General features: G+C 35.6%; 1 protein-coding gene across 3 annotated transcripts in view; it reads right to left on the bottom strand.

The window, feature by feature from the left end:
* The window catches only part of GBE1 (1,4-alpha-glucan branching enzyme 1), a 169,677-nt gene that overhangs the window by 25,165 nt on the left and 124,298 nt on the right, over positions 1–20,214 (bottom strand). For all 3 annotated transcript variants that reach the window (XM_035315354.1, XM_035315355.1, XM_035315356.1), the window contains exons 13-14: positions 2,643–2,827; positions 1,432–1,562 (exon numbers count right to left, since the gene is read on the bottom strand). In XM_035315354.1, the coding sequence (XP_035171245.1) occupies positions 1,432–1,562; positions 2,643–2,827 (316 nt within the window). The remainder of the gene's footprint in view (positions 1–1,431; positions 1,563–2,642; positions 2,828–20,214) is intronic.

Below are 20,214 nucleotides of genomic sequence, written 5' to 3'. Positions count from 1 at the left end.
GACAGGACCCGAGGGAATGGCATGGAGCTGGGACAGGGGAGGGTCAGGCTGGGGGTTAGGGAAAGGTTCTGCACCCAGAGGGTGGTCGGGCACTGGGAGAGGCTCCCCAGGGCAGTGGTCACAGCACCAAGCCTGACAGAATTCAAGAATTGTTTGGACAACACCCTCAGATACAAGGTCTGATTTTTTGATGGTCCTGTGTGGAGCCAGGAGTTGGACTCAATGATCCTCGTGGGTCCCTTCCAACTCAGGATAGTCTATGATTTTAATTGCATCTATGTAATACCAGAGCAAGGAAGTCATGCTAATTCTATTATTGTGTGCTATAGTCATTAAAATTGAACTTACACCTTTCCCATCTGCAGAACTCAAAGCATTTTACGCAATGCAGAGGAAAGTAGCATCAACTTAAACAGGTGTACATCTGATGACTATGACAGTCAAGTGCTGGTGTATCTCACAGCATCAGATTAAGATTTTATTAATCCAGATTACTACTACACTATGCCTTTTCCAGGCACTTAAGTAGAGCCATATAGACAGCAGAAAAAAGTACTGGAGAAGGTGGGTTTGACCTAATGTTTCTAAACCCTGCTACATCACAGATCTCAGCAGGTAAATACAGCAGTGCTCAGGAGTTAGTAATAGGGTGCCAAATCACACTAAAGTAACTGCAATATGGCAAATCACACTAAAGTAACTGCAATATGGCAAAAGTTTGCTGAATCTACCAATAAAGAAAAGAAAGTAGGCCAAAAGTTATGAGCTGCAGTGATTTAAAGTGACACAGCAAGACTGACTAGAGTTTGTCAACACACTTAAACTGAATTTGGGAAAACTAAATCCCTCTAGCAAGTTAACATTACTTTTTTTTTAAATCTCCCTCAATGCTAAGGATTTGGACAAAAAAGTAAAACCAGCCAATTACTCAAGAGTAATCATTTACTGCTTCTCAGCTGAGCTAAGAACACATTCTCAGATTACCCAGTTATAAAACAATAATTGTACAACCTTCCTGGAAGTGTAAGGTAATACATTTTCCTGTGTGACTCTGTGCACAGACTCACTGTGGTCGGTTTCTCTTGTTTATTTAAAATGCAGAAGTTTCTCTGTTGTCTCTCAACATTATTTATAAAAAAAAAAGAGAAGTGCAAAAAGAGATAAAGGACAAAAAAGAGAAAAAAAAATTAAAGACTTTCAAACGTAATCTTTAATCTCTGTTTTTACTTCTGTTCTACAAAATGATCTCATGAAGAAAACAAATTTGTAATTGTTGTTTTTGCTGTAAAGCAAGCTTTAAAGACTGCACCAATGACAAATAAGTGTTTTCTTACCTTGTAACTAGTTTGCATTCATATTGGAAAACAAAATTAGTTTTTAAGTAACTAAGTAAGTTTCTTTGTACAAATGAAACAGCAAAGGAAAGGATATTTTCCTGGAGTTTCAACACCTATTCTGTAGTCCACGTAACTTTGGTATGGGTGGAAGTTGAAAATAAAAACAAGACCTGCTCTCTCAAATGCAATGACCTTATTGGATTCATGCTTTTCACTCACAAAGGCCTAGGAAATAAAAATAAAATAAAATAATTCCAATACTGTGTAGTATTTAATTGCTAATTGAGTTAACAGAAAATAAGAAAAACACTGCTGCAATCCCTCATTTCAAGTAAAATTGTACAAGATTTAAGCAGTATAGATATGAGCATTACCATGCAAACTAATTGTTGTGCCTATGTAATGTAATAGAAAACTTCTAGTCACTAAACTGCAGCTTAGCTTTTAAGAGGGAATTTAAAGTTAAAGAGGCAGAAGCATGCGAGGTATATAGAGCAACTGAAAAAATCTTGCTCAGCAAAGATTAATAATGTGGTCTTTTTATCACACTTTCCTTTAGCAAAAACGGATTTCTTTTATTAAATTTTCCACCTATTTGTTATGACAATCAGCATCACTTCTGCTAGTAATTTAGAAAATGAAGCAGTATGGTTTGTTTTGTTTTTTAATGTGTAAGAAATTGCTTTGAAAAAACACATTTAACTGCATTGAACACCACATTTGCTCTATTAGCTAAAGCCAATAATAACTAGAAGCATATTTAAAAAAAAGTTTAACGTGGATTATGACTAGTATGAAATAATTTTAACACTGAGAAATGATAATTGAGTTACTAAAATAAAAAGTACATTGCAATGTTTAGATAAAGTGCCAAATACAAAAGTGACAGGCTGAAAACTAGGAGACTATAACTTACACTGTACTCCATGTAAAGCATTTTCTCAGTAACAAAATAATTATTTATGTAAAATTAAATTGTCAGAACAATTTACACTTTTCCGAAGCAATCCTTGGATTGGATTACACACTATTTTATAGTCTGTTTTATCCAATCTGCACATACTAAATAAAAATAATAGGAAAAGAGCTTGCTAGGAAACTAAAAGGAGACTGTTTCAGATTTCCATTATCCGTGGAAGATATTCCAGTGACATGTTTTGACAACTTCAAATATATAGTGGGGCATTACACAGTGCATAATAAAGTGCTGTTTAAAATTTCTGAATGCAAATTTTCTATTGTTGTTATTCTGAGCACGTACACAACTAGTGACTAAAAACTTATCATTTAGTATATACAGCTTACCGGGGGAGATGCAAGCCAGCCAAATCTTTCCTCCGATTTATTCATATCTCTATCAAATGCATTTAGGAATCTATAGCGAAGAAGATGATCATCAGTAAGATTAAACTGTCTTCTGGCATAGTGATAGCTCTCATTATTCCCTTTTCTGGGGAAGTCAAGCCATTCTGGATGCCCAAATTCATTACCTGCATTTAAAAAATATTAAGGAGCTGTGAAGTCATATGCTAAAAAAACAACAACACAGAAGTAAAATACATTAAAATATATACAGAAGTAAAATACATTAAAATATATAACATTTAAATTCCAAAGAATACTTCTTTATAAATAAATTGGTCCTTTTTGTTATTAAAGCCATTCTTAGAACTTTCATGCTTGGTAACAGGTTTGTTTGGCCAATAAAATAAGCAGATCTAAATATCTGAGGACTAGGGGGGAAGCCTGAACTGATGAATGAATTTCATCCTCTGTGCTATTATGGTATCATTAAAAATTTCTCATTTCCATGACTAAAAAACAAACAAACAAACAAACACTAATTCTGTCAACCAGGATACAAATTTCAGAGTTGCTATAGAACCTAAAAACATCACTGTAACGCTGCAAGCCCACTGTTTTTTAGCACTTAACAGAAATTGGCACTATCATTCATACTGTCAACTTCTACAACCACAGAGACAATCTCCCATTTTATCAACTGAATGACAACAAAAAAGTCTAAAAAAATCAAAAGATCAGTTGGGCCAACTCTGACCACTTTGTTGATTTTTTATCCTGGATATAGATACTGTCATCACTGATTCCAGTGGTATAAAAATAACTATTAGGAAAAAAAGTGACTTGAATCACTGTTCCTTACTTTCTAGAAAAATTCAGAAAAACGTCCTAGTTCAAATAGTGGTCTAGGTAGTATAGAGTAAAGCACAGCGCATAACGATGCATTCAGTGTTTGATAGTGGAAACAAGTAACTTAAGGGGCTTGGTGCTTTAGGAACCTACCAATATGTATTAGGTCAGCCACCCTGCAAGGGGAGCTTCTTTCCCATACATAATGCTTCATGTCGTACACACTAGAGACACTTTCCAAGACTGGCACAAAGCACGTTTCAGCTCTGGTTTCTTCCACATGCCTAATGCCTCATGTCCCACAGACAGTGTGCAAACACAGTATTTCCATTTGTTTTTGTCTAGCAGTAATGTTCTTTAAGTCTCACCTTGATTAACTAGCCCCCACAACTAGGCTACAAAACATGCTTCACTTTAAGATATGGAGTAGGCTTATTCAGACTCCATTTAAAAAAACAAACAAACAAAAAAAAAAAATGCAGGAAAAAAGTTGCCATTTAACCAAGGAAAAAAACAAAAAACAACAAACAAACAAAACAAAACAAACCAACAACAACAAAAAACACAACTTGGCTTATGTACAATCTCCGAAGCAAATCTCAGCTGCCAAAGCTAAAAGATTCATGCCAACACTTCATCTGGAATGCAGTATTTTGAAAGACTTTCACGTATGCCAACTTTGTTTTTGTTTTATATACCATACCATCATTATTACCGTTTGATGCAAATCCAGGTGAACTTAATGGTTCTTACTCGTGCTATAACCTGCTGCCTAGTAGACTCCCAGTCACTTTAGATGGCTCATTTTACACAGAATTGACCCGTTTAGTGCTTTGAAAGTTAGATACTTATCAGAGTCTGTGATAGCTGGTTCACCACAAACTTTTTACCTAAAGTACGTGGAATATACTCACTACAAAACAGAGGCAACAAGTGGTGTATCTGGAAACACACGAAAAGTAATGTGATCAAATATAAAAGGGTTTATAAGAAAAATACTAGTATTTCTACAGGCAGACGCTCAACTTTTGGCAATAAACTGCAGTTCTGTGGGCAGACCAAGAACATGGATGCCGAGGGATGGCAAGTGCCGTTTCCTGGATGGATACCCTGCATGCGTAGCCACCATCTGCTGTCTCACACAGCCTGTGTTGCCTGGGAGGCCCCGAGGATACGGTCAGCCGTTGACAGCTATGAATTTACATCTTCAAAGTAATTTTAGTGTATTTCCTTGCTTCATGGGAACAAAGAAGTGAACAAAGAACAAAAAAGAGCAGGCTGCATATATATTTAGGAGAGTCCTTTACACTGGTACCCATTTTGTAAGCAAGCTGACAAGCTGTAAATTAAATTTCCCATTCAAAAGCTAAACCACTAAATTTCATATTCAGCTCAGAACCAGAAGACAAACATAAAAGAATCAGAATCACAGCAGGACTCTGAAAATAACCTTGGAATAATGCTGGACAGAGCTCTTAAACTGTGCTAACAATACAGTACTGAAAATGAGGAAAGATATTGCTACAAAACTGACACTGTACCTAACCAAATGGAATATTCTCCTAAGAGCTGGGCAAGGTATTACCTTCTTTCATGATCTGTGCACTATTGAAAAGATGGACTACATGAGACATCTCACTTAAAGAGAGCAAGAAATATCAGAAAGTCAGAGATGGTACATATCTTGAAACTATAGCCAAGAAAATCGTAGCTATTTGTTCAAGAAAAACATAAAAACAGGAGAATAAAGCAATGGAAGATAGTGAGTAAGTTATACTAATCTAGCACATCATTTCAATGGAGTACTTCACTATAAGTAGAGTGTATCTGTCATGGTTAGACCACATAGCATCTCCCGCACCTCCATTCACCTTCCTTGTTTCCCCACCACAGTTGCTACTGTTTGAGTGCTGTTTGTCTTTTGATTTTGTATAAAACGTAAGTGCATCAAAATTAAAAAGTTATTGTCTTAACTGCTACTAGCAGTCATTAAGAAAAAAAGGAATTTAACAGAGTACCAACCGGATGAAAGACTAAATTAATTGGTGTCAGAAAATAATGTCTAAACATTTACTGCTTGCACTAACATCTGCTAGTGAGGGTTATCTTCCGGACAATATACTTGTGAGCCCTTTGTATTTGCTGCTTAACTTTAAAAGGGGCTCTTTATTTCTGAGATAGACTTGAGATAGAGAAATTTAAGTTTGTCAACCTGAGAGAAAAAAATTAAGTTAGTTAGGGAAAGGGTACAAACATTTAGGATGGCAGCAGGCCTTCTAATTAACTACATGAAGTGCTTCTGCATATGAAAAGCATTGAGTCTACACATCCTTTAATAGAAAATACATCTCATACTGTTTAAAAAAGAAAAAATGCTTTTTTTCCTAGTTTAACTTTACAACAAAAGAAGGGAGGTGCTAGAAATTGAGGTAAGGGCAATTGAATGATGCTTAACTCTAGAGATAGCCAAATGTACCTGTGAAGTACATGCTGCCCCTCCCCCATGTTCCACTTCTCTCTAATGAGAAGCAGGAGCATTCACTTAATAGTTGTGAAAGCCTCTAAGCACAGAAGTACTATTGGGATTTCTTTTCCTGTAATTAATTTGGTGTTTGATGTAAAGGTCCAAAGTACCGATTGACAAGAAGCCAGCTGCTACAAATGATGCAAATCAAGACAATGGAACTAATGTGGAAGAGGCAGAGAACAAGGCTGAAATTAACTGAGATTTTGATTAGAGAAAAAAACACAAAGACAAATCATTGAAATGCAATGCATACTAATTTTTATCTAGGAATTAATTCAAGTCTGCTATTCCCTACATATCATGCAACTTTATTGCATACAAGATTTCAAGATCATGGTCCCAACAAAGGAACGAACATTATCACTATAATGAAAAATTACATCACACTTGTTTATTGCGATAGAAATACATTTACACCACAAAGTATTTATGCTGACGATGATTACTTTGTAGCTGAGCCCTACAGGTCATTACAGATCTCTCTTCTTCAGACTTCTTTACTAGATATTCTCTCTCAAAGAATCAGGACAAACAGAACCGAAGACATGTTTATAACGTGCAGACAGTGTTAAGTGTTAAGAGATGTCTGGTGTTTTGGTTTGTTTTTTGAATGAAGTATGACATTAAATACTTTAAGAGCAGTTAAAGCAAGAAGCTTATTGATACTTCAAAGGGTAGAAGCTTAATTAGGTATTTAAAGTTGAATGAGAATATAAATGATCCGAAATACTGTAAGATCTTATTTAAAACAGATGAGCTGGAGACTGGACACACTGGGACAGATTTTCAGCTGGTCTACCTTAACACCTTTCTACCAAAGTAAGTGGTAAAGTTACGCTAATTTACACAAGCCAGATAATCAGCTCATTCGGGAGTTATAACCAATTTGAATTTAACTTTGCTACCTTTTTGAATATTGATGACAATGCAACCATCTGCAGAATATAAATAGAATCAATGTAAATAAGATCTAGATAACATTTATCACCACTTCAAAGCATAAACATTTCAAACAATTAATTCTCATTTTCCCTGAATGTGAAGCTCTTGGATATTATGAAATTCTGATCCTTTCTACTTACTCATGTTTGCACTGAATCTTCTTCAGACCCTTAAGTAACTAAGCTTAACAACATTCATACTACCTGAACCATACAAGAAGCTCTATACTACGTTAGAATTATAAGAGAATGAGTTTCATTACTAGCATTCATCTTGCCACCCACATGAAAATATCATCAAGTTGAATTCCAAAATTGACTCCTGGTGAAATAGCTGGGATAGGCAACTTGAAAACCTTTATGTTTTTCAGCATCTAACGCCAGCTTTCAAGGAACCATTGATCCAGTAAATACTAACAAAATCATTTCAAGCGAACATTATAGTATAGTTCTTGCATTAAACACAACCCAGAGGAAATATCATGTATAAGGTAGAGGTAAAAAAGAGAGGTGTTGGTAAAATAGTTCTGTGAGAAATATTTCTCTCTTATCTTCTGAAATGGACTAGAAATCCTTCCAATCTATGAGGAGAAAAATCAGGATAAATATTTTATTTGTTTTGAAACTCAGATCCTCCATATCCAAAGAGATTGTTTTGACCACCGGCTGGATCACTCTTTCTTTCCACCTTTCATCATCTCCATACGAAGTTTCTTAGAAGTGCAGTGTTATGTGCAAAGATTTCTTTGAAACACACATTTCTGAAGGCTCTGAATTGGTATTTTGGTATCTAATTAATATTTTATGTTTAGAATCAAAAAACCTTTCATTAAGTCTGCACAAAGAAACAGTCTACGATCTACAGGATTGATATTCAGGTAGCACAAATGGGGTTCAACTATCTTTTCCTTAATAAATGCAGTTATCTTATTTTTGTATTAGCTTTGATTATTATAGTAAAGGAGCACATCATCTGATGTTTACACGTGTCTTCATAAAATTACCGTGTATTCTAAACACCAAAGACAGGAATATTTGTGACATGATGTTGGTCCAATAACACATGCAGGCAAATCTCCAGAACATCAAGTCAGAGTACTATGAGGTGGCTAGTGGTCCTGCAGTCACAAATGTGATCCAGTAAATTCCTTTGCTAAGTGGTAACCTACCTGCTGCTGACAAATAATGTGACAGATATAAAAAGGTTTATGATCGTGCCTGTGCTGTTAATCGAAGTGAAGGCAAGGCAGTGAATAGAACAGGGGTTTCGCACTAGGCATGGGAGCAAAAACCTAAGAGTTTCAAATGGGTTTGAGAAAATAACAACTTGTATTGCAGATACAATTAGGATTTATTTGAATTAAATTACAACTATCATATAGGAACGAGAAATGTAACTCCAGTAATTAAGATACAGGGATTGATCCAAGAAATTACTAAATGTGACATAATATGCAAGACTTCACAACAGACTTGAGCGACTAAAGGTCTGTAAGCAAATGGAATAAGATACAGAACTTTACAGAAGTAGAACATTCTAAACTAGCTTGACTTTTAATAAGGTACCATACTGTCTTAACAAGAGCAGTATATGTTAACCCTAATACTAGAGTCAATCATAGGATAGCACTGGACACAAGTTCATTTAATCAGAAAAAACAACGTCAGTACTGAAAAAAGTGATAGTGATCAAGAAATTTCCTGCCAGAGAAATACCAAAAAATAGTACAGAAATTAGCACTAGATTTTTCTGCAAGACCCCTTGAGTACTTTGCTTAAGAACTGAAATTGGTTTTAACGTATCATTTATAAACTTTGTAAACAAATGAAATTGTTTTTACAAGACTGTGAATACAAAGGAGGATGGGAATATTACTTTGTAAGAATAGGATACCTGTGAAGTCAGCAGTGGAAATGCTAACAAACAGTATAAACGTATCTGCCTAGAGACCACCAGAAGTGACCTTTTATGGGGACAGCTCTTCCCTTGAGAAAAGCTCACCCCCACCAGAATCTTGTCATCTTCCAGTTGCATGTGGCAACTCAGGCTGACTGAAAATGAGCATGAAGAAAGATAAAAGGTAGCAGACATTTATTCTTGTTGCTGAATATAATAATACAAGATGAGAATATTTACTTAGCTTGCTAGTGAGAAATCTATACCGATCATTTTGTTCTTAAACCTCTGTTGCACCGCTGCACACAAACACACACCTCAGTTACGAATTTTTCTGTTGGGATCCTCATCTCCAGCTGAGGAACACTGTCATGTCATGGCTGATTTGTATGTGGGTCAACTGGAAATGACTCAAGATACAGGAGAAGGGAGGGGATGCTGAACCTTGCCTGTACTACAGGAATAAAAGAATGTTTTGTCTGTTTGTGTGTTTTGTGTGATGCAGTAAGGAAATCACACAAATGTTTTGTGTGATGCAGTAAGGAAAAAAATAAAGCATTCCTAAAGACATAGGAAAGTACTCAGTCTTTAAAGTGGTTACTGAACAAGTAACTGAATGACCCTTTTCATAATGGAAATTTTAAGGAATTCCTGGTATGTCTGACTTGTTGCTTTGGGAAGAAATCTGTCAGGTTATCTACAGATGTAGGTTATTCTTACACCAGAATACACTGAATGCATTTCTATAGCACTAAATGAAGTCTTCCATTATAATGATCTTTTCTTCCTTTATAGTCAAAATTTTATTTTTTTTCTTTAGTACTTCTCAATCTAAACTGTTATCACAGCCAACCGTTTGAAGGCATGGTTTGAACACTAATAAATAGGACTGGAACACCATACCTAAATAATACACAAGTAAATCCAACCGAATCAGAAAAAAATGTCCCTTTACCCAAGCTACCTGTTTCCAACAGTGTCCAAAATCAGAATTTTGAAAATAACTTATGAATACAAGAAGCTTGAATGATACCTCCTGACATACTGTCAGCCTCCACTCATTTTCAGGAGGAAAAAATCATTTAAATTGATAGAAACCAACATGGAGGCCTGTATTAGATTCACACAAAGAGCAATAACAGGCAGCACTTTCAAATATACTACCCACTGTCTGAATATTCACAGGCTTTTAAGCAGTACACATTTTAATACTGCTTTAAGCCTTTCTGCTCAGATGACTATTGGTAGCAGTGAAATTTTCTGCACAAGACTTTCATAATGAATCACTTGTGTGTTGAGGAATATCAGCTCTTGCAAAATCTTAACTGAGACAAAACATTCTCCATGTCTTCTTTTGAGGCTTTTATATTAAAAGAAAATACAAAATATTGGATCACAGAGGAACTGCTTCTGTATTGTATGAGTTTGGGAACAATGCTGGGGTGTCAGCAATTCATGCGTTATGACTCTGGAGATCCTCCACACGACTCTCCTCATTTCACTTATTTATCTTTGACTGGTTTGCCTAAAACTCAAAACATTACAACAACTCTACAAATCGGTTTGTTCTTACTTCCTAAACAACAAAATTGTGGATTTTCAAATTGGAAAGAATAAAGTGCAGCATATTTTTTTATTTATTTATAAACCAATGAGAACTGTGTGTATATAAACGTTATTTGTGACATGTACCAAAGTTTTTGTTTACAGAAAAACGTACAACATTGCTCCGCAGGAAAACATTAGCTTTATATGTTATTTTCATCACTCCAAGGATTTCATTACTTCCTTTTTTTTTTTTTTTTTTTAAGCATTTGCTGGTTACTGACCTTTTCTCCTCCAAAAGAGATACCTTTGCAGTATATGTCACTTGCAATAAATGCCTTTTTGTCAAAGCAAACAGATCTGCTTCATTATTCTCTCAGTCATTAAGGCAAAATGCCATGGGTTAATATAAACAAATCACCCAGAAAAGCAAATATTCTGCTATAAGAGACTTTGTTTAAATTCATAATTTATTATTTTTTTTTCCTTTTAATAGAAGTGAACAAATGTTTACCAAATGTGTGCTCTTGCAAGATACTGTATTAATTTAATATTACTGTTAAAAGGTCCTGTACTCTCATTTTCATGTTTAATATCCTGGCCATTTCAAATCACATCAGGTTATTCCTTGGTACACAGGTTGTCAAGCCTAGACAAATCAAATGCAGATAATCTTTACCTGCATGTAAACGTTAAGTTTTCATCCCTATCAGAAGGTCTCCATTTTGACATACACTGCATACACTGTAACATGCAATTTTTAATTAGCTTTTTTTTTTCCTATGAAATATTAGCCGATCGCAGCACTTTCCAAGTTCACAATAATAATCTAAAATATCCTCTTCAAAACAGATTTATTGTAACCTACTCTTTACACAGCCTATTTACCACATAAGAGATCAACAGAAATTACATTTCCCACACCCAGTAATAGGTACATTCTTCTATCTTGTATGTTTTCATTTTAAACTGGAAAAAAAAAAATTTTTTGAAGTCTCAATAGAATTCAGGAGTAAAATACTGCTGTAAAGTAAAAGAGAAGCCAAGGAAATAAGCCCATATCCCAAACTTCTGCAAAATATATTTTACTTTATTTCTATTAGATTCATATGCCACTAAAATGATACAGTTGACACCCTAGTTCCCATGTGTATTTCCAAGGGCTGTGTCTGGCCTATTGAAGCATCTATTTTGGGGAGAATGGCTATAACAGAACATTGCAGGAATACATTAAGATCTTTGTGCTAACTCATGCATCTGCACATGACACACAGCAGAAATGCCCTTCAGCTCCTGAAAACAAATTCCCTCACAGTTCCCTTCTTCAACAGGTCTCTCTGAAAGAGCTTTAAGCCAGCTGACACTTCCTCACATACAGTTTCATATGAAGATACTAGCTTGGTTTCCCTGTCTCACATTTCAGGTACCTGCCCAAAGATTATTTGTTATCCTCACAGTCTTTCTAAACTATTGTATTCTATCACAGTATTTGAGGACAAGATTTTCCTTTTTACTTTACGTCTGTTTTCCAAGTTACTTGCACTGTGGAAAATTCAAAGAACTGGAGTTGCTTGTTAGGGTTTGAGTAATAGGGCATGAAAACAACTTCCTGAAACAAGTATGGTTATAAACAGTGATCAATATATCCAGTCCTCTACATGGGTAAAGAAAGAGAATAGCAATTTTCAAAGATGTCTGTGACAGGGTGGGACAGGAGAGGACACTGTAAGCGTGGTGAAACTGTTCCACTAAGTTTCATTGGGATGCGGCACCTATAACTAGTCCAACCTGATCTATTGAAGCAGGATCAGGTTATACAATGAATCTGACCTTGCCTCGAGGCAGTAGGTTGCATTTTAAGTACATGCAAGTCATATACTGGCAAGAGCTTACAACATAATTATTGGAAGACAATATTACTTTGTTTTCTTATATTTTTAGTCTGCTTTCTCTGCAAGTACCTTGAAAAATTTGAAGAGTGAGAACTATGAGTGGATCAGAGTCTTGTAAATGCTTATAACTGAAATGTTAAGTAGCTTTAAAATGAAATTTATTATTATTATATTTTGATAATGTTTAAGTACACTTCTGTCCCCCTCTTCAAGAAAGTTTAAAGCAAAATAGCATTTTCTGGGTTGTGGTACATCAATGAATGACTTGCTTCTCTCTCTGCCATTCCCCTGTCCTACCAAGGTTGGCCTGTCTTCACTCATTTTCTGCTGACGGTAGAAAGTTTGAGTTTTTCTACCATGAAATTCTATAATGTTGATAAATACTGTTCAAACTTCTTAAAGGAAATAATTTTCCAATTCTTCAAAAGTTCCAACAGTATTAAACATTATTTTTTAGTCCTCATTTTTCAAACCGATCCTTTCTTTTGTCAGATCAATTGTAGAAAAGAAACCACAACTATTTCTACTCAGAAGCATCGACTCTGTGTATCTGCATCAGGAAAGGCAGGATGGTTGTGAAGCTCACTTACACAGAGGAATAGCTTGGCACAGTCAGAGTGGACAGACCATGACGCTGTACAATATGATTTGTGTTCTTCTTTGCAACAGAGGTAAAGTGCAGCACAGTCATTGTTAGAATTATATTTACACAGAGAAACATTTCTATGTAATAAATACCTTCACTTACTTTTCTGTAGTGTTTCAACTAAAGAGTATTTCATATTAATGAAATGTTAGTATCACCACTGATAACATCCAGTTCTATGGGCAGACAAGTTTTTCCTTAAATACTTTAGTGAACAGAGCTTAGGAGCTTCAGCAGTTCATACAAGTGGACAAGAAAAGAGATGTCATCTAGATGAGAAGTCATCTAGACCAGAAGGGACTCTGAGAGGATGGTTATTCTACCTACTCTTAGAAACTTCTTGTTATGAATGCTTAGATGTCTTCCCCATAGCAGAATAATATATTTGAGACTTAAAATTTAAACTATTCTCATATATGCTATTTAACAATTTGAGTAAGAATGTAAACTATGCGTGTTGCTGTTACACTACACTCATTTCCATTATTCTGTTTCCTATTAGTTGAATCTTGGCAAAAACAACAGATTATAACTTGGATACTGTGACATTTCCACTATGCTGCATGCCTACATGCATTGTATTATTATTTAAGTAACCAATTTCAAGAGATGCCTGAAATATTTAGGAACACGAATATTCCACAACACATCTTTTCTTACTATACTGCAAAGGTTTAAAAAACTGGAAAAAGTCACCACCAAAAAAAAAAAAAAAAAAAAGGCAAACCAAAACACTCCAAGAAGAAACTTTCCTGCACAGAAGATGTGGTCAAATAAGTTCTAGCTAATTCTTTCTGTATGACATACTGCTGGGTATTGATGGATACCACAATTGACAGGTCAGTGGATTTTAAAGGCAAATCAAAGGCCAGACTGGAACACGAAGAGGTCACACAACACGGATTTTTTCCCATAATACATTAAGTAAATGGCAGCTTGCTTACTGGCTTCAGTTAATCTAGAATTTCATCCTCTAATTTTGAGGAAGTAGATAAAGGATTATGCAAGTGAAAATAAATGAAAACTAAAGAAAAAGACCACTTGAATAATATTTGATACAAGAGAAAGTTAAATCTTTTCATATGATGTAAATCAACAGTGAAAGTTTACATTATTCAGTAATATTCTGTGCTTGCTATAGGAGCAAATGTAGTTAAAATTAAGTAAATATGCATTTGCTAACAGCACAAAATGAGAAAAATTTGTCATGAAAGATTGTACCAACTCAAAAAGCAGTCCAAAAGTTTTTTTTTTTTTTTTTTTTTAAATGTTGCTTTTGTAGTTTGGAGATTCACCAAAAACTTAATTGCACTAGAAAAAGGACCACAATATATGTAAAAATGACAAGCAAAACAGCTATGTGGGAGCACTACTTGACATAGGTAGGTACAAACCCCTGGCAGATATACATGTATCTGAACATTTATTATTTTTTCTTTGGACAAACTCCTTCATAGCATCTGACTCTAAAAAGAGTTGTTAAATTTCTCATGTATTTGAAATAACCCAATTCTTAGAAAAGTGAAAATAGCGCACAGAGAACGTACGCCTTCTCATCTTCTACTCAAACACATACAGAAAGTCCACTTCACAACTGGCACATCATCTACTCTGGGAAATCATCTCCTTTCTTGTAAATACACTACTATATGCACTAGAAGTATTTTATCTGCTCAATATATGCTTCATACGCAGAACTGATGCAACAAGGAAACAAGAAGGCAGATAGATATTGGATTAGTAATTAATTCAACTGTCCACACATCAAGCCACTCTTTCCTATGCCAAACAAAAAGTAAGACAAAGTCTCATTTTCTTGAAACCATAGCAAAAATCAGCTATCATAGAACACTTCTAGTAGCAGCTCTGAACTTCTTCCTATCTAATAACCCTCAAAGAAGTACATTCCCAAGCCTCCTCCTAGAATCACACAGCTGCTGCTTTGAGCCTACATTAAAGCTTCCTCCTGTCAGCTGCCTCCTGCCCTCCACCTGAACGTGACTCACCCTGGCACACTGAGAATACATTTAAAGTCTTCTTTTCTTTAAAAAGTACTTGTTTTAAAATTACCTTGTTAAGACCTTCACAGTTTCAAACACCTCATTTGCCATTGTTTTACAGAGACTGGGGCACCTACTAAAATAATTTCAAAAACTTTGTGGTTATCTTTACTATCTTTAAAAAGGACACTGCATCTTACTGTTACACAACCCTTTTCCTCAAAAAGATAGAAAACACCAAAAAAAAAGTAGAGCAAGTGTCAGGCCAAGGTGCTGCTCTGGAAGGGTCCAGAAACTTACCTCTGATACGCCCAGTCTCAATGCTGTGGCTACTGATGTTAGACTTATATTATTAAAAAAATCAAATTGAAGCAAAAACAAAAAACACCCTGCCAGCCAAAAGTATCTGCAGTTCACACACCAGATATGTTTCAATGTAATTAGAGAAATGGATTTATTTATATTTTGAAAGCTACAAAACTGAATTTTGAAGGTACAAGCAGTATTCCATTTGCAGGACGTGGCACTTATTCAAAGCAATCTATTACTGTAATGACTCACCACTGTAAGCTCATACATTTGTATAAATACACAAAATCAAAAATACTTAATATATATTTATATTAAAATATAATCAAATGGTCTATTTGTTTCTAAACAAATACAACAGCTGGAATCTGCTGTATGACTAATATCTAACTTGAGCCATACTTTGGATATGCAAGGACATTTGCTTGGAAATTTGTTGAAATAAACAGAAAACAAGTAAAATCAAGCAGAAACAGCTACAGAGTTACTTGTGTCCTATTCTGAAACATTTCCAGTTTGTAGCACTCCTCCTACAGAAGATTCCAGTGCAATAGTGGCAGTGTTATCCAAGCAGCAGTGTGCTTGTCCACACCTTGGAAGTGCTACCTGCCTATTCACTTGTGACCCTCTCAGTGAAAATGCATATGCTACTGTAATTCACATGAATAGACGGTCTTTGTTGTTTTCAAATGTATCATTTACAGATTTGTACAAGGGTAGCCAAGCTGAATGCATGGCTTACACTTCAAACAAAAGGTAGCAGTGCTGTGATAGTCCCTACTTTAAGGAGCTTATTTCACATCCTCTGACTGTGTTTCATTGACAGTGATGCCTACAAAGACCTGCTTCATTTACAAAGTTACCTTGGACCCAGAGAAACCTATCTGTGAGCATGGTCTGTGACAGGTCTTTCAGATCCTAGGGCATGCCCTAGGATATTTGGACATGTATCACAGTGCTACAGATTGCTCTGAGATATGGAACGAAGTTGTGCAGAGCTCCTGTACAAAAAGCAAAAGATAAATTTGACGGATTGGCACTAGATGCCAGCACATCTCATCAAGGCATGCTGATTGGCATATGAACTTTATGTGCTTTTAAACAGGCTAGGTTTTACAATCCAGCTGAATTCTGATTAATGTGTAATTAACTGATCTGTTGCAAGTAAATGCAACCACTGTATAATTAAGACTGGTCATAGTTTAGTCTCTGAGGTAAGTTACAAAACTCAAGGCCTTCTCTGAGTACTTGGACCAAATAAAGCTTGTAACATTATCATGCAGAAAATCATATTGTTAGCAGAGAATTTCACCACATTCAAGTATGAAAAAGAGCAAAATGATTCCAAAATAAGCCGCATGTGTCACATTTGATAAGAAACTTGTTGACATTAATATCCTTGCAGGTTCCTAACTTAGCAATTAAACATTATGGCAGCATATGTCGAAGCAGTTTTATGAACATAATCCACACCTTCTGATTACATACACTTTAGAAAATATAGATCAGTATGATACAGTCATTGTATATTCAAAGTATTCTGTACAGTCTTTTAATTAACTGTTATGGAGTTTGATGACCCCACTCCAACATAACACATGTAGTGCTTGGTTAGTACATCTTAAACTACTGTGAAAAAGAAAAGCAAATATTTAACCCAATATTAAGTATTGACAGTGCTTCAGAATATAGAAAGCCTTCCAAAATGAGAAAAGTTGCAAGCATTTTCAAATCAGGTTTCTTTTACACAGTTCTCTCAAAATAATTTGTTTCAAAAAATAGACTTGCCTCAGTGAGCTGATAAAAAAAAAAAAAAAGCATAGCCCTGGCAAAATACAGCATTCCTACTGTTCAGCACAGTGTATCTTCTTTCTACAGCTACTTCAATTCCACTACTTAGCAGGAAGACATTTAAATTTTTATTGTATTTCTACTTCCCAGGAAAAGAATGTACAAGGTTGATGCTAAATAATCATGGATTGAGGATTTCATGTTAGATTTTTTTTTTTTTTTTTAAATATACACAGCAGATGAAAATAAATGCCAGCTACTGACACTGAAAAAGAAGATTGGCCAACTATCCCCTTTGCTTCAGGGCTACTGCTGTGCTATGAATGAAATATTAGCCATCTGTAAAATCAAACATGCTAGGGAAAAATAAACACAGAAATGACATTTTGAGAGTTGTAACTTTTGCTAACAGTTTAGAACGATCCTGAGGTAGGACATGCCAGCTAATAAAGCTGCTTTCCTATACAGCCATCAATGTAAATGTTGTGTTGTTATGTGTAACATTAATGAAAATAATTACGTGTAGATAAAGGACTGAGTGTGGGCAACAAACAAAATCAAACCCCTCATTCTGCCATTTCCAAATGCTCATATTAATTTCCCATATATATATATATATATTTGAGAGCAATATACTGAATGAGTTGTAAAAAGGTCCTAAATATACCACAGCTACATATACTTGCATTTAAAAGTTGATGACTATTTTGTGTCACTGAAGTCATTTAATCCAACAGCAAAGTTTGAAAAAGAGAAAACGTAAGGGTGGATCAGGCCCCGCAGAAACCAGATAGCCCTGTTTATAGGAAAGACAAGACCTTGCACCATAGCAGCATAAGCCCTTGCTGAGTTCAAGGCTAGCTGAGGTCAGACTACACTGCTGCTCACATAGACTGATGGGCAAAAATTCAGCTGAAACACTGAGCCAGCAGCCACTGTCTCCTACAGCTTTAAGATATTGCTTAGCATCTGCCCCACACTACCTTGTTCCAAGATAAGCAGCTCTGCCCAACTCCAGCCTCATCTACCTGGACTGCCTGCAGCCATCGACAGAAACTGCTGTTAGTCCTCCACATGCAGCTGCTGATCCAAAGACTTTGCAACATGGCAGAGAAATCACGGTGACACTGCTCTCCCACTGTAGACTGTGGTCCACTTCAGGCACTGAACCGCGCAGTAACTTTGCATAAGATACTCATCTGGAAACGAGTGATTAAATTTACATATTTCTAACACAATTGTTGGTTTAATGTTTTCTAGCTCTACTTACAGAAAAAATAAACTCACTAACCCAGAACCACAACACATCGTAGCATTGTGCACTGCTTATTTGGCATTCCTACTCAGACCACAGCGTTTCAGTGTGATTTGCTAGGTTGTAGAAGTAATTTTTGCTTAATAACTCGGATAAAAGTTAGAGGCAACAGAGGAAGCCTCAAGAGTTTCAAATTCTCATTTGCAATACACCAAATAAAACACCACACTTACATTCTGATCCATTTTCTTTCTGCTCACCAGTAAATAAATACATGACTACAGTATTATAAACACTTTTAATTTTATCACGTGGAAATAACTTGCTGATTTTTCATCTTGGAAAAACTTGACTTCTCATTCTAATTTGAAAGAAAAACTATCTTTGAAATATACTGATATTCCAAAGAGTGAAACTCCTGCTTTGCAGAGCATGTTTCAAAAGCAGTATCATCAATGGTTCATAAATATTTATGTTAATATATATGTAATTAGTGTGTATATCAGAATAACCTCCCACATCAATCTGTGCATTCATTGTTTCAGAGCCTCCTTTCAACTTGTTCACTGTTATATTTGTGGTGGTGTTTGTTTGTTTTGTTTGTTTGTTTTTCTGAGCTACTCTTACATTAGAAATGAAAGAAAGTGACTGGTTCATTCAAGACTATAACCTGACACTTAAAACATTTTTTTATAAGTGATGGTTATTACTTTTAGCATATTTCCAAAACACCACTACAATAATTGTATGGTGACAGCTTTGTCTGTTGCAAGATGTCTGTTCATTACAGTCAATCAAAATCAAGTTGGCTAGAGGCAAGATTATCTATCTATATTGCTGGCATTTCTTTATTTTTATTTTTTGCTGTGTAGAAAAGTATATTGAATCTTGCAAGTCTTGGTTTACAATAAGAAAAGTTAGACACCAGTAAGTTTGGTCTCTGTACACAGCCATGCTATAAAATGGGCAAGTTTAAAAAATAAAATAAAAATCATCATTCCATGCAGTATATTGAACTGACTGAAAATTCAGCTGTTCAGTCACAGAACAGTAAAGGTATAGTGTGAATTGAAATGCTCTGTCTGTCTGTAAATGAGATCTATTAATGAAGATACTTCAAAGGTCCATATTAATGCACAAAAGCCTCAGATGACTTAGTTCTGACCTGTCCAACTCAGTTAATTGCCCTGGCATTCACTCATTCAGTCTCCCACTGGAATGGGGACCAAATCTCACCCGTATTTTGAAAAAGTTATTCTGAACTTTTTGCAAGATCCAATGGTTATTGCGTCCGCATGATATTAAAAATCAGAATTTAAAATCACTGAGATGTACTGCCTCCACAAAAATACTTAGCCTTAGAACAATCACTGCCATCAGCCCCTGCAATTTAAGATAGATTTACAATCACTTCATGTGGATTCTATGCATACATGTGTTCTGTATGGGTGGAAAAGATACAAAATTTGACTTCAAAGCATCTTGAACCCGATCCTCACCAAGATGCTTTTATTCACACCTCTGTGTATGAAATGGGAAAAGTTAAAATATAGTCACAACATAATGCTTACATATTATGTGACTGCCTACAACACCAGAATAGTCACAATCAGTCTCTGAGGAGCATTATCTTCTAATCCTAATCTACAATTAATTGCATCAGATGCAAAGAACTTCTCATGATATGTCTCTAGACTGGGGCCGGGGGTGGCAGTGGGGTGACAAAAAACCAAAACCTGAATGGTTTCACACAGCAAGGGGTAGCAAATTTATGAAACACTCCCTGCTTGAGTAACTAAGGATGGTGCTGCCAGTCAGCTCCTGGCTCTCACAAGGCAGCTGTCTGCTCTGGGGGTGGCGTGCAGCACAACAAGGATGCTATGGCACCGCTACAAGTGTCCTGACAAACAGATAGGCTGTATT

Source organism: Oxyura jamaicensis, chromosome 1 (assembly GCF_011077185.1).
Source record: "Oxyura jamaicensis isolate SHBP4307 breed ruddy duck chromosome 1, BPBGC_Ojam_1.0, whole genome shotgun sequence".
NCBI classification, from domain to species: domain Eukaryota; kingdom Metazoa; phylum Chordata; class Aves; order Anseriformes; family Anatidae; genus Oxyura; species Oxyura jamaicensis.
The sequence above is the reverse complement of the archived record's forward strand: the minus strand, read 5'-3'. Positions and strand labels throughout refer to the sequence as shown.